This window comes from Lactuca serriola, chromosome 3, assembly GCF_051521515.1.
Source record: "Lactuca serriola cultivar US96UC23 chromosome 3, Lser_US96UC23_V15, whole genome shotgun sequence".
In the NCBI taxonomy this organism is placed as follows: Eukaryota; Viridiplantae; Streptophyta; class Magnoliopsida; order Asterales; family Asteraceae; genus Lactuca; species Lactuca serriola.
Window position 1 is genome coordinate 146,093,669 of NC_136410.1, and position 15,856 is coordinate 146,109,524.

The window sequence follows — 15,856 nt, forward strand, 5'->3', positions numbered from 1 at the left end:
AAATATTATTTCCTTTCATGGCTTGTACAAACAAGGGTTTACTTTTTCATTTGATAATGATAATGGTGCCATTAATGTTTATTACAATGATGTATTTTACTTTAAAGCATTACCTTGTGATGGCGTATATGAAGTTGTGAATGTTGTAGATAATCTAGGAAATAATGTGTTGTGTATGGATTCTTCAAATTGTTTAGACAAAGCATACTTGTGGCATTGTCGACTTGGACATGTTAACAAGAAGCGCATAGGTCAACTCCAAAAGGCTGGAGTTTTGGAATCATTTGACCTAAAGTCGGGTGATAGTTGCGACTCTTGTTTACTTGGAAAAATGAAAAAGTCACACTTCACTGGTACTTGTGAGAGGAGTGAGGGTTTGTTGGACCTCATACACACTGATGTTTGTGCACCCTTCAAAACTGCCACAAGGGATGCTAATCACTATTATGTTACTTTTACTGATGATTATAGTAGATATGGATACATATATACTTAATCATGCATAAGTCAGAAACCTTTGAAAAGTTCAAAGAGTCTAAGAAGGAAGTGGAGAATCAATTGGGCAGGAACATCAAGATGCTCCGATCCGATCAGGGAGGAGAGTATCTTAGTATCGAGTTCCTTGACTATCTTAAGGAATGTGGGATTATCTCACAATTGACACCTCCCAGGACACCACAACTTAATGGTGTGGCTGAGAGGCGCAATCGAACCTTTTTGGATATGGTTCATTCCATGATGAGTCGAGCTTCGTTACCAATCTCATTCTAGGGGTATGTCTTAGAGATTGTTGCCCATGTCCTGAATCTAGTCCCTACTAAAAAGGTTTCCAAAACACCTCATGATATGTGGACTAGGAAAGTTCCCAATTTGGACCACATCATGATTTGGGGTTGCAAGGCCTTCGTGAGGTGTGAGTCTCATGATAAGCTCGAACCTCGAAGTGAGAGGTGTATTTTCATCGGCTACCCACAAAGATCCTTTGGTTACCTCTTTTACAGACACAATGAGAATGTGGTCTTTGTAGCTAGAAGAGGAGTCTTTCGTGAGAGAGAGTTCATAAGCCAAGGAAGCAGTGGGAGGCAAATTGACCTTGAAGAGCTTCAAGATTCAAGTGGTGAAGGAACCTCAAACACTAGCGACCAACCTGAGGAGGAAACTCATATTGAGCCGATAGATGAGTATGTTCCTCTTAGGTGTTCCGCTAGAGTTAGGAACACACATGAGTTTTAGTATGGTTATCACACCACTACTGAAGGTGATACATTTATCAGTGATATTACACTGATAGATTTGGATGAACCTAATAATTACAGGGAAGCCATGGCAGGCCCTGAGTCTGCCAAATGGAAGGAGGCTATAGACAGCGAGATTCAGTCCATGTATGACAATCAAGTTTGGAACTTGGTTGAAAATGTACTGGGTCGTAAGACAGTTAGGTGCAAATGGATCTTCAAGAAGAAGACCGACATGGATGGGAAAGTACACACTTACAAAGCGCGACTGGTTACGAAGGGCTTTACTCAAACTCCTAGAGTTGACTATGAGACCTTCTCACTAGTAGCGAAGATTAAGTCTAGAGTTATGCTAGCCATAGCTGCATTTTATGATTATGAGATATGGAAATTGGATGTCAAAACCGCTTTCCTTAATGGAATGTTCGTTGAGGATGTTTACATGGATCAGCCAGAGGGTTTTGTCGATGCAAAGTACCCTAATAGGGTGTGTAAGCTCGAGAAATCCATTTATGGGTTGAACCAAGCATCTCGCAGATGGAATCTTTGTTTTGATGAGAAAGTCAAAGAGTTTGGCTTTTCGAGGAGCGAGGATGAGTCATGTGTATATGTTAGGGCTAGTGGGAGTATAGTTAGCTTTTTGGTGTTGTATGTGGATGACATACTACTCATAGGAAATGACATCCCAACCTTGCAGGAGATTAAGTCATGGATTGGGAAGTGTTTCGCTATGAAGGACCTTAGGGAAGCTACTTATATCCTAGGGATAAGGATATTGAGAGACAAGAGTAAGAGACTAGTTGGACTTAGTCAAATTACTTACTTGGATAAGGTGTTGAAGAGGTTCAGTATGCAGGATTCCAAGAAAGGGGAATTACCGATCCAGAGTAACGCCAAACTGAGTAAGACTCAGAGTCCGAGTACAGAGGCTGAGATAGCTGAGATGAGTCATGTACCATATGCTTCCGCTGTGGGCTCAATCATGTATGATATGACTTGTACTTTCCCTGATGTGGCCTTTTCCTTGAGCATGGTCAGTAGATATCAAGGGAACCTTGGCAAGGCTCACTGGACTGCGGTAAAGAACATTCTCAAGTATCTGTGAAGGACTAAGGACTGGGTCCTTACCCTTGGTGGCAGTGATGACTTGAGAGTGGTATGGTATAGCGATGCTAGCTTTCAGACTGATAGGGATAATTTCCGCTCTCATTAAGGCTGGGTCTTTATCCTAAATGGAGGAGCAATTACTTGGAAAAGTTCCAAGCAGGAGACGGTAGCTGATTCAACTTGCGAATCAGAGTATATAGCAGCAAGTGAGGCAGCAAAGGAGGCGATATGGCTAAAGAACTTCATTGGAGACCTTGGAGTTGTACTAGCTATAAAAGAGACAATGGAAATTTTCTGTGACAGCGAAAGTGTGGTTGCTTTAGCTAAGGAACCAAGGGATCACGGGAGATCCAGACACATTGACAGAAAAATACCATTTCATTAGACATCGAATAGAAGAATACTCCTCGTGGCAAAGAGGATATCATCAGATGAGAACCCAGCAGATCCCCTCATGAAGGAACTGATTAGGGTTAAGCATTTACAACATGCGAGGCGCATCGGGCTGAAGGATGATATTAGTTTTAATAATTAGATAGGTTTTGAAACTTGTAAAATGTAATTGACATTTGATGGTTAAATAAAAGCTGTTATTTATTTATGAGTAAAGTGTTACTATCTTATGTTAATCGTTTACTATTGTTTCAATTTTGCATGTTTTGACTTCCATAATAATTATATTATTCAAACTCTCCACAATCAGCCATACTTTGGAAGTAGGTATTGAATTAAGATTGTCATGAATTGGGTTTGTAGATTGTCTAAGGTGTATTAGACATAGCAATGGTTGCTGCAACATTCATGAGTGCTCATAAGGTCTGAGTATTGGCCTCAACCCACGCACACTTGTATCACTTCATGGAATTTATCTCGAGTGATCGTGAGACGATAATATCATATAAATCTTCAAACCTAGAGATATGAGTTGTTGACTATGAGTTGGTTATACATTGATTGTACATAAATACATTGGTAACTTGATGTTATAAAACATGCTTTTGTGCATAATTCAACAAGTAGTCAGTACAAGCATATGAGTCGAAGTTTATCTGTTCCTTCTAGGATTAGAAGTGATATCTGGGCCCCTCGATGATTTTGTTTTGACCTATGTACTGGGCCCGGTCAAAACCTAATTGATGTGTTCAATTTAGTTCTATGTCAAACAAATCAATGATCGAGAAACAAATGTTGGACAATAGGTAAGACCATGTTCCATGTATTTGTCCGGCTGATATCTTGAGATCAGAGGATTATATGATCACTTATCTTAAATGGCGTATCATCATCATCATCTCAATTTCGAGAGAATTTGAAAGAGCTACGATTGCTAGTTGGATCATGAAGTCATATCTGCAACTATAGTTATTAGACTTATCCAAGTGGGAGATTGTTGGATATAGTCTCTAAGTCCATAACTATATTTGGTATGTACTTGACCCGACCCGGCATGGTCCATTTGGGTTGCATGGCATTGCAACACTTCGATAGACAAAATGAGAAAAAGGACACTTAAGGTTTATTAATATATTATAAGTTCTAATGTATTAATAATATTATTTAATTAGTATTGGTCAAGAAATAATTTGGTGATCAAAAGGAGACTAATTAAATATATGGGGTTGATTGTGTAAATCATCTATTCTTATATAGTGGGCTAATGATCCATGGTTTATGGAGTTGGGCTAAAACCCATAAGGTGCTCCATGGATAGTCCATGGGGTTATAAACCCATGGATCATGGGAAATGAAAAGCCATGTCAATTAGGGTTTGCATGTGGTAACCCTACTTGTGACACGACTATAAAAGGACCCCGTATGCTTCCAAAATCAGCACTAAGAATAAGAAGAAGAGGGCAAGCCAATTTTATGTTATAGTGAACTTCTCTCAAGTTATTCCAAGTGTTGTGGTGTTGTGTGAAGCATTTGAGGCATCACATTTGGGGTTCTAGGCTCACAAAGTCATCAAGGAATCCAAGCTACTAAAAGGTATGTTATTCTACTTGATTTTGTATTACAATTTCCCTATAGCATGCTATTTATGATGTAAACCTTGGAAAATCAAATTTGCATGTATATTAGAGAAAACATAGATCCAAGGTTTCTAGGGTTGCATGCACACCATAGGAGTGTTAGAATGCTCAAAACTCATCAATAAGCACACGGTCCTCGCCCACAGGTCCCACCCAAACCATATCACGGAGCGGCCTTGCCCACAGGTCCCACCTATCTAGGGCTACACAGGCCCAACTTCACCTCGTGTCCCAACAACCTATCATTTCCTGATTATGATCCTAATTTGGCCTTTCCACGATCCTACAAACTAACCCACCCTAGCCTAACTTATATGAATGAATTTGTGAATGTTTTGACTTATTCCGCAGTCTAACAACACTCTCCCACACTATCTGACTGCATGAAGAATACTATGGCTCCCCTACAGCCGTACTATACTTTCCATGCTATATGGTTGCTGGTGAATGCTACGGCTATCTCGCAGTCTTACAACACTTCCCACGCTAACTCAAACACTGACCATGATCTTTCTGCTGATTACCAATCCGAACACATCTAGAGTCGAGCACTCATGTGGTCTGGCCTCCTGACTGAACTCGCGTCCTGACGGGAATTCCTAACCTGATTCCCCAACACCAGCTATCAAACACCAAATATACGCAAACCCAACGTTTGGGAAGTTTCCCAAACTACCAACTCATACACACCTTAACCAATCAACCACATGGTCGCCTTCCTCCCCAATGGGAATGTGAACTCATCCTAGTTTCACACTTACTTCCGTTTCTAAATACCTGAACGATTCCCGCCCACTTTGATTCAACTAACATCTTACAACACACTATACTAGAAGGATTTCCAATTCTTCTTACCATCTAATGACCAATCTGCTGGAAACCAACGCTTACCACTTTTAGTGTTCAAAAAATAACCAACACTAAAGCAGTACAACTCTTGAAGATTAACGAAACACCTCCCGAGTTCCAATCACACTTGCTACAGCTACCGCATCCTGGGAACCCACTCTATATAAGGAGACGACCTCGAACCACTACCCTAAGTTTCATGGTATGCAGATTGCATATAACCCGAACATAAGCAGAAAATATAACTCCAAGATACACTTACTCATACCGAGTCAAAACAATAGTAATAAAATCATAAATAAAAACTGATAGGAAAGAAAAAGATACACAGCTGCAACGTCGGAAGCCGCTCGCGCCTCCTCTGTAGTCAGCTGGAAAGCCCTGCTCCTCGCTACAGGCGCCTCTGCTCGGCCCGGACGGCCGTCGGTGATCCTCAATGTCACAGGGGCAGGTATCATCACCTGTCCCACTGCAGCCAAACTCGGACATTGGGCCTTCTTGTGGCCCCATTAACTGCAATGAAAGCAGACCAAGTCTGATCCCTAGGTGGTGGTAGCAGTACAATCCCTACTATAATGACCGATCCGACCGCACTTGAAGCAACCATAATTACCACCACTACCACTCCTACACGCACGCTCGTGTGTCCAGCCGCACTTGCCACAGCGGCCCCGGTCCTGATGACTCCTCACTCTAGAGTCTGATACCTTGGGCCTCTTTCCCGACCCTGTAGATGTGCGAACCTTGTATGGCTTCCTCTTCCTCTCCACCTCTAAGTCAATCTCCCTCTCCCTGGATCGAGCGATCATATCCTCCAGCGTCTTGCAGTTGGACCGACTCACAAACTGTCTGATGTTGCTCCTCAGCATCTCGTGATATCAGGCCTTCTTCACCTCCTTGTTTGCTACATACTGCATGACAAGAAGGTCCCTCTCCCTGAACTTGGCGGTGATCTCAGCCACCATCTTCGTAGTCTGTTGGAGGTCATGGAACTTCCGTGCTAGCTGCATCACCTCAATCATTAGTGCAAACTCGGCCCTAAACCTGGTCGAGAAGTCACTCCATGTCATCGCATCAATAGTCGCATCGTCTCTAATAGCATGTCCAACCTCCTCCCACCAATCACGCACCCTATCCTTCAGGAGGCAGCAAGCAAGTCGGACCTTGTCCCCCTCGGGACACCAGCTAGTACGGAAAGCGTTGGCGACATCTGCCAACCACCGACTGCTAGCAATGGGGTCCTTAGCCCGATGATAGTCTAGAGCTCCACAAGCTTTGAACTCCCGGAATGTCAGCGTGCGCGCCCCCATTATGGCCGCCATCTCAGTGCGGAACGCACTCAACCTCTCATCAATAATCTCCAAGATACCCTCCTTGACTGTACTGAAGATCATAGGAGTCTGGTCAATGATAGTGCACATAATCACAGCTGAAATAAACTCTCTCATCTGATTATCAAGCTGCCCGGCTCCAGAGCCCGATCTTGATCCCTCGACGACACCAGAACTGCCAACTGGTCTAGTACGTAGCGTCACCATGCTATAACATATCATAACAACCATCAGAATACTCATCACTATCAAGGGATCACACACGCACTACAAGTTTCTTGGTTTTATCTCATCTCTCCTTGATTCGAGTACGGATCCTCTACTTTCAGTAGTACAGGCCCATACTACCTTCCACATATATTCGTACTTTCCGCAAAAATTTCCTTGACTACACCAAGTCCCTTTCACTACTACTGCTCCCAACACTAATCTCATTCTAGGTTTGCCCTAGGGTAATCTCCGACCCACTCTCTGCCATCTACTGCATAAGAAGTCCCTACTATCTCCCCCTAACTAGCTTACGAATACCATTATATATTACTAAGACCAGATAATTCTTCAAATGAGAGGTCTCTTCCTACAACGGTTAGACTCAAACGAGAGCTGCGTAATAGGGCTAAACCTAACCTTCTGAAATTATTTATTCCTCATAATATGTAACTTAACATATTCGTTTACTAGTTAGTTAAAGATAACTAGAACTCCTAAAAGCACAAAGCAAGTAGCATTTGAGCATTGAGAAACCCAAACCAAGCATATCCTAATCAGGCCATCATATCACTGACTAATCGGTACTAGCATGCAGTTCTACAAGCTCATACAGTAGGCATACAAGGCATCCTTCCTATATCCTTAGCCCTAATCTAGCATGCAGTTCTCATAATCATATCATATCATAACAAACATATATGGGTAATTTGGGAGAACTTACTTGAGCTCGTCTGATTGCATGCACCACACTTTTTTTTCCTTTTTTGAAATCCTTTTTATAAAAATGATTTTCTTTTAAAAATTTTCATACCAAGTCCTCAGTTTGAGTTCAGACACACCCGAGAGTGTTCTCGAATCCCTCAAACAAAGGCTTTGATACCAACTTGTAACATCCCAAAAATCATGACCAAAAATTTCGTTTTAAACCATTAAATATAAAACCATAGTTATCAATCTATTCCATCAAATAATGAGTCAAAGTATTTCAAAAAATTATTATCAGAGTTTCCAAATCAAAAAATCAGAGTAAACATCCCAGGCTAAACATCATGTTGTGTGTAATGCAGTCATCCCGAGCCTTTCTCTTTGTAACTGGAAGTACCCGAAACCAAAACTGAAAACCGTAATCACAAAGCTTAGTGAGTCTCCCTAAACTACCAATACCATATACATAATCACATATATTGGGCCCCCACTCAGCACCGAACATTGTCCGGCATTAGGCCCCGCCTGACATCAGGTCCTGCTCAGTATACATATCTATTTCTCCTAGCCCCCCCTGTCACTGGGCCCCGCCTACTATACACATACAAACAATATCATATAATCATGCTAGCACATAAAGAATCATACACAGTACTACATGCTCCAGTCCTAATGCCTCGCCTATTATCGCCCTACCCCTACTTTCTAATGATGAGATATGAAACCTCGTCCACACTCAGCTAATGATGAGATACGGGACCCTGCCCACACTCACCTCCCTATCAGGCACATACAAGTATCAAAAAGACAACAAGTATAACTAAAAATGCACATAGTCATTAGGTACCACCCGACATCGAACCATAGTCCGGAATCATACATATAAACTGAAGCTTTTGGAATGAGTTGATTTATTTTTCAACAGAAGAAAAATGCCTATTTATAGGCTGATTACAGAGGATATCCTAGTTGTACAATCAATGTTAATTCCTGTAAATCAGGGATTCTACCTAAAATTCAGGGATTTACAATAACTAAGATTATTCAGTAATTAATACACATAAATCTACACTCCCCCTCAAGCTGGGTTATGTATGTCAAACATTCCCAGCTTGCATACTAGTTTATCAAAGACATTCCTTGGAAGGGCCTTGGTGAGAATATCAGCTATTTGAAGTCTTGATGGAGTATAAATGGTTTGAATTGTAGCATTTTCAATCTTCTCAGTGATGAAATGTCGATCTATCTCAACATGTTTTGTCTTGTCATGATGGACAGGATTCTTAGCAATGTTAATTGCAGCTTGATTATCACAAAACATTTTTATAGAACCTCCTGTAAAGAGTCCTAATTCCACCAGTAGTCTTTTTAGCCAGATTCCTTCACAAATACCTAAAGCCAATGCTCTCAACTCTGATTCTGTTGTACTTCTAGAGACCACAGATTGTTTCTTGCTTCTCCATGTCACTAGATTACCCCAAACATAAGAGCAGTATCCTGAAGTACTCCTTCCATGAGTTGCACCTCCAGCCCAATCTGCATCGGTATAGATGTTAATCTCTTTGGTGCTATTTTTCTTGAATAGTAGACCTTTTCCTGGATTCATCTTTAGGTACCTAAGAATTCTCGTAACAGCCTCCATGTGTTCTTCAGTAGGATTGTTCATAAACTGGCTGACAACACTAACTACGAAACCAATGTCAGGCCGTGGATGTGATAGGTAGATCAAGCGTCCCACTAATCGTTGGTATCTCCCCCTATCTGTAGGTGGGCTGTCAATTACTGATCCAACCTTTTTGTTGGAGTCCATAGGAGTTGAGGCTGGTTTGCATCCAAGCATCCCTGTTTCTTTTAGTAAGTCTAGGACATACTTACGTTGGGAAATAAAGATACCGAGTTTTGATCGAGCAATTTCCATGCCCAGAAAATATCTAAGATTTCCAAGATCTTTGATCTCGAATTCCCTAGATAAGAAGTGTTTCAATCTTTCTATCTCTTCCACATAATCACCGGTCAGAATGATGTCGTCCACATAAACAGTTAGGATAGATATCCTTTTATCGGATGAAAATCTGACAAATAAAGTGTGATCAGCTTGACATTGAGTGTACCCATTTTGAATGATTGACTTGGTAAATCTTCCAAACCACGCTCGTGGGGATTGTTTAAGACCATATAGGGACTTCTTGAGTTTGCAAACCTTTTCTCTGTTCAAGGAGTTCTCGAAGCCCGGTGGAATATTCATATAAACTTCTTCTTCAAGGTCGCCGTTCAAGAATGCGTTTTTTATGTCGAGTTGATGTAGGGCCCAATCTTTATTTGCAGCAAGGGATAGCAGTACACGAACAGTATTAAGCTTAGCAACAGGAGCAAACGTCTCTTGATAGTCAATCCCGTAGGATTGAGTGAAGCCTTTAGCAACAAGGCGAGCTTTAAATCTCTCAATGCTCCCATCAGCCTTGTGTTTAACAGAGAAAACCCACTTGCAACCAACTGTTTTCTTTCCAGGTGGTAAATTGGTAAGTGTCCATGTATTGTTTTTCACCAGAGCATTAATCTCATTTTGTACAGCTTCTTTCCATTGAGAATCAGCCAATGCCTCCTGAATTGTGTGAGGAATTTGTATGCTATCAACAGCAGAGACGAAGGCTTGATAGGATGGTGACAATGTTTTATAGGACACAAAGTTGCCAATTGGATGTTCTGTACATGCACGAACCCCTTTTCGCAAAGCAATAGGTATATCTAAATCATCGTTGTGATCAACATTATCATGTTTAGAATTACCTGATTGACCTGGTTCAGATTCGTGGTAGTCCTCAAGATGTGTTGTGTGCTCTATGTCTTTGCCTGGTTGCTTCCTTCGTGTATACACAAGAATTTATTTTTCTTTTCCAGTTGGTTCTTGGCAAGGAGATGGAGCCATGAATGGAGGATGGGAAGAGTTTTCCATGGCTGGATTTGAAATAAAAGGACTCTCATCGTGAACACCAGAGGGTTGAGTATGGGAACTTTGATCGGTATCTGGAGATAAAGTATCGACACTAGGAATAGAGTCCCAAAGATGAGATTCGTTTATATTCTCCCCCTGAAGCTCAGATTTGTAGTAAGAATGATTTTCAAAGAAGGTAACATCCATAGAGTTGTATATTTTTCGTGTTGCAGGAGAATAACATTTGTAACCCTTTTGATGCGATGAATACCCAATAAAGATACACTTAATAGATTTGGGATCTAACTTGCTACAACTCTGAGATTGATTGTGTACAAATGCAATGCAGCCAAAGACTTTAGGATCAAGAAGACTGATGAATTTTGTATGAGGAAATACCTTCAGGACAGATTGACATGGAGTTTGCAAGTTAAGAACCCGTGAGGGCATTCGGTTTATAAGGTAGGTGGCTGTGAGAACAACTTCACCCCAAAAGTCTTTAGGAACTTGAGTAGAAAACATGAGAGATCGAGCAACTTCAAGGAGATGACGATTTTTTCTTTCAGCAATTCCATTTTGCTGAGGGGTGTCTACACAGGAGCTTAAGTGTAGGATGTCGTGTTGAATGAGATAAGGGCTAAGAATAGAGTTGAAGAATTCTTTGCCGTTATCCGTTTTAAGGATTTGAATCTTGGTGTGAAATTGAGTTTGAATCATAGAATGAAAGTTTTTAAAAATTTCACCCACTTCTGATTTGGAATTCATGAGATACACCCAGGTTAACCTAGTGTGATCGTCGATAAAAGAGACAAACCATTTTTGTCCGGTTATAGTCTTAACTCGTGAGGGACCCCACACGTCGCTATGAATTAATAAAAATGGTTTGGAAGGTGTGTAGGGTATACTATGATAAGTGTTTCGAGTATGTTTTGCAAGTTGGCAAATTTCACAGCAAAGAGAGTCGGGACTTTTATTAATAAACAATGAGGGAAACATTTTTGACAAATACCAAAAATTCGGATGACTGAGACGATAGTGCCACATCATGATATCACTATCTTTATTGGAACGAGACTGGTTATTTAAAGAGAACAAGCTAAACTGTTGAGATGTCCCGACAGAAAGAGCGTCGTCTTGTAAGACATAGAGCCCATAACACGTCTTAGCACTGCCAATCATCTTCCCCGAAACCAGGTCCTGAAACACACAAATATCTGGGTAAAACTTAGCCACACAATTGAGTTCACGTGTAATTTTACGAATAGATAGTAAATTATATTCCAATTTGGGTACATAAAGAACAGATTTGAGGGTTAGATTTGGGTTTATTTTGACTGAACCCACACCCGCAACTTTGGAGGATGTTCCATCTGTAATTTTTACTGTGTGATGTTTTGAACTTGCATGAAACTCAGAAACAATGCCCAGATTTCCTGTCATATGATCTGATGCTCCAGAATCAAGAATCCAAGGGTTAATATGCTTTTTACTGACCATAAGGGCTAGTGAATGGTTACCTTTAGTGGTCAACAACCCTATACCGGGAGTGGTGTTTGGTTGAATGGACTGACTTAAAATTTTCTGAAGTGCCTCCAATTGTTCTTTGGTGAAAGGAGATGAGTTTGATGTGTCCCCTTTTCCTTCAACAACACTTGAAGGAGTAATGGCCACATTTCCATGAGTTTCTTTGTCTTTCCATGATTTTGGTTTCCAATCAGCAGGTTTTCCATGAAGTTTCCAACATGTTTCTCTATAATGTCCAGATTTACGACAATGTTCACACCATGGTCGTCCCTTCTATTGTCCCCGGTCAGCAAGAGCAGATGAATCTTGAGTTGATGGATTAGGGGAAGCACCAAGCATGACCTTTTTCCTACTCTCTTCCTGTCGAACCTCTGAGAATGCTTCCTTAACATGAGGAAGAGACTTGATACTCATGATCCTACTCCTGACTGCATCAAGTTCTTTATTGAGTCCATGAAGAAACTTGAAAGTTCTCCTTTTCTCAACGATATTCCGGTATAGAGTAGTGTCATCAGTGCACTTCCAGGAATAGGTTTCAAATAGATCTAGTTGCTGCCAATACCAAGTAAGAGTGTTAAAGTATTGTGTACAGAGGTGTCGTCTTGGCGGAGGTCATAGAGGGCGGCTTCAATTTCGAAAAGTTCTGATGTATTTTCAGAACTGGAGTAGGATTCTTTGACAGCATCCCAAAGTTCCTTTGCAGTCGGATATAGAAGAAAGTTTTCTCCTATATCATTATTCATAGAATTAATCAGCCATGAATTAATCATGTGATTATCAGCCTTCCATGTTTTGTACTTTGGATCATCTGATTTTGGAGTCTCAATCTCTCCAGTAAGATATTCCTCCTTTCCTTTTCCACCAATATACATCATCACAGATTGTGACCATTGAAGAAAGTTATGGCCATTAAACTTGTGACTGGTAACAAGAGATACGGCTTCATTACCGTGAGAGGATGAACCAGAGATGTTGAGGTTATTGATGGTAGAAGGATGTGAAGAAGCATCTGATGTGAGACTGCTTTTTTCATGAGCCATGAGTTCTGTTGAAGAAAGAGAAGGCTAGAACAAAGATTGTTGGAAGAGATGAAGGTGAAAAAGAGGCTTCTAATGCTCTGATACCATGAAGCTTTTGGAATGAATTGATTTATTTTTCAACAGAAGAAAAATGCCTATTTATAGGCTGATTACAAAGGATATCCTAGCTGTACAATCAATGTTAATTCCTGTAAATCAGGGATTCTACCTAAAATTCAGGGATTTACAATAACTAAGATTATTCAGTAATTAATACACATAAATCTACATAAACATTCCCCGGGCCCCGCCCGACATCGGACCGTAATCCGGAAAGCATAAAGACATTCCTCTGGCATCATCCGACATCAGACCGTAATATGGAAACATACAAATGCAGACACATGAAAGAATCACGAAAACATCAAGCATACCAACATTCCTCGGACACCGCCCGACATCGGATCGTAATCCGGAAACACAAAACATAAATACGGACCGACATTGGTGCCTTCGAACCACTCAAACAAGTGGAAACTCACCTCGAATTTCGGATGATAGCTGAAACATCTCTGTCCCGAAATTGGCTCTACTCACTCCCTAAACCAAGTGATTAATCCATCAAAATCCTGAAATACTCAAAATGCCCTTATAAGTCAAACTTGGTCAACTATGGTCAAAGTCAAGGTCAACAATCCATGTTGACCTAACTCTTCGAGTGCATCTATTAACTCGTCGACTTCCTTCAGTCTTCAGAAAACCGAGAAAACCCTAGCTAACTCACTAAGTTTACTCAGAATCAGAAAGGTCGAGGAACCATAATCATGTATTACTAACATATTCATTGTTGTTTCATTTTAGCGCTTTTTTGAAGTTGATGAAACTGGAAAACAGTTTGTGATGAATAGGCTTAGTATCCTTCTACGGAACTTCAGAAGGAAATTATATGCATATTACATCAAGCCACATCTAGGAAATCCCAAAAAGCTTGCAAAAATCCACATTCGTTATCGTGCACTAATTACTGAAAAAGATGACTGGAAAAAATTCGTGACATATACGCAATCTGAAGAGTTTAATGTTACATTTTTTTTCCAAATAAACTTACCAAAAAGTGCTTGACAAATCTTTTATTCTTTTTTGACAGGTTGTGTCACAAAGGAATATCAAAGCGCGGAAGATGTCAAAGTATGCTCATTGAATGGGACGAAAGGGTATACGACTCTAAGACGAAATTTGGTAAGCTTGGTCTTTAGCTATATGATCCGATTATATTAACTTCATAACATTTTAGTTAACAGGGTTTTGTTTTATATTGTTTACAATTTTTTATCAAGATTGAAGAGAAAGTGATTTCAAAGGAAGAAATGCCCCCAAGTTCAATTATGTGGTGTAAAGGACGTGAAAGTAAAGGAGAATTTAAGGATGAAGATGTTAAACTCATGGCGGATAAGCTAGTAACTTCACTAAAAAAAATTATTACTTTTACTTTAAGGATTTTTATAAGTTTTTTTAGGACAATATTAATCATATTTTGTGTGCTAGATGGAACATGAAAAGCAGATAAAAGAAGGACAACTAAATGTTGAACCGGGCACGGATGCCATGACCATAGTTTTTGGCAAAGAAAAGGGCGGATTTTTAAAGGGTGTCGGCACGGGAGTCACTTACATCAGATATTTCAATGTTCCTTGCAACAAAGGATCTTTCAAGGAGGAAATTAAAGATCTTAAAGGTGCACCGCAAAATGGAAAACTTGAGCTTGAGAAAAAAGATGTTGAACTCAAGGCTTTGTCTACAAAGTTTAATGAACAAGTTCAAACACTAAAGCTATTTTTGGCTCATCTTACTGCAAAAGGAGCAGACTTTCCAAATCTGCCTCAAACAATTGTAAGTCATCTTATAAGCAACATCAATTGACAATGTTACTTGTAAATTTCATTTGTTATATATATTTTACCTGTTTGTTAATATTTTCTAGGGTATTTCAAGTGACAAGATTGTTGAAAGTAGTGAAACTCTTGTTAGTCTCAAAACCAAGGAACCGTCAGAACCCTTAACAGTTAACACCATTATGTCATCATCTCACAAGATCATCATTTTTATATTTTTGTACTAATTTCTGCTTTTCATTTGGAACTTTAACTTATTTAGGTAATTGCAAAACCCACCAAGAAAACATCTCAAACCAAATCTACAACTGCAACTCCCGATACACAATTGTCTTCCTTGAAATCTGCAACACCAGTACATACTAACTTTACAGTTTTCGTAACTTTTAATTTATCTTTTATATTAAAATATGATTTTACATATATATCTTAAATCTTTATATTAGGCAAATATAAAACCCATCAGAAAAGCTGTTGATTTTAAGACTTCCACTATCAATCCTGAGATACCAACAGTTTCACCAAAAAAAAACCCTTCACCAGGTCAGTGTTTTTTTTCATGCTAAATATACATTTCTGTCTTTTTTTTTCTGATTCTAATATTACTTATCATTGTAGCCAATCAAGTGTAGTCTCTCATATCCGAATAAAAGGAACATCGTTGCTCGTGGTACCGTTCACTTATCATCAGAAAGACAATTCATTTATGGAGTTCCTCTACAAGATGATTGCTATAAAGTTTCCATTGATGAATTGGTAAAAAAAATATTCATTTCTATCCCATGAAACTGCATAATTCAAAACATTTGGGCAGGCATATTAAAGTTTTGTTCCATGGCCAAAAAACTTGTGAAAGCTGATTCAAAGGTTTGTTTATGTTAACTTCTTTGTGCATTACACTTTTTTTCTTCATAAACTGGTCTACTAAGTTTTTAATGAAATCGTTTTTTGTTTCAATTTTGTTGGTATAGATACTAGATATGATATCACATCAAGACAATGAACCTCAAAACTCAAAGAAA

General features: G+C 39.7%; 1 protein-coding gene across 1 annotated transcript; it reads right to left on the reverse strand.

Annotated features, from left to right (window-relative positions):
- Positions 1–8,545: 8,545 nt before the first annotated feature.
- LOC145095771 (uncharacterized) lies at positions 8,546–12,963 on the reverse strand. Its single transcript, XM_079033601.1, has 4 exons — positions 12,514–12,963; positions 12,293–12,442; positions 11,409–12,193; positions 8,546–10,328 (listed from the first exon to the last, which is right to left on the reverse strand). Exons 1-4 carry the CDS (start codon positions 12,961–12,963, stop codon positions 8,546–8,548), a joined length of 3,168 nt encoding a protein of 1,055 aa, XP_078889727.1.
- Positions 12,964–15,856: the final 2,893 nt, after the last annotated feature.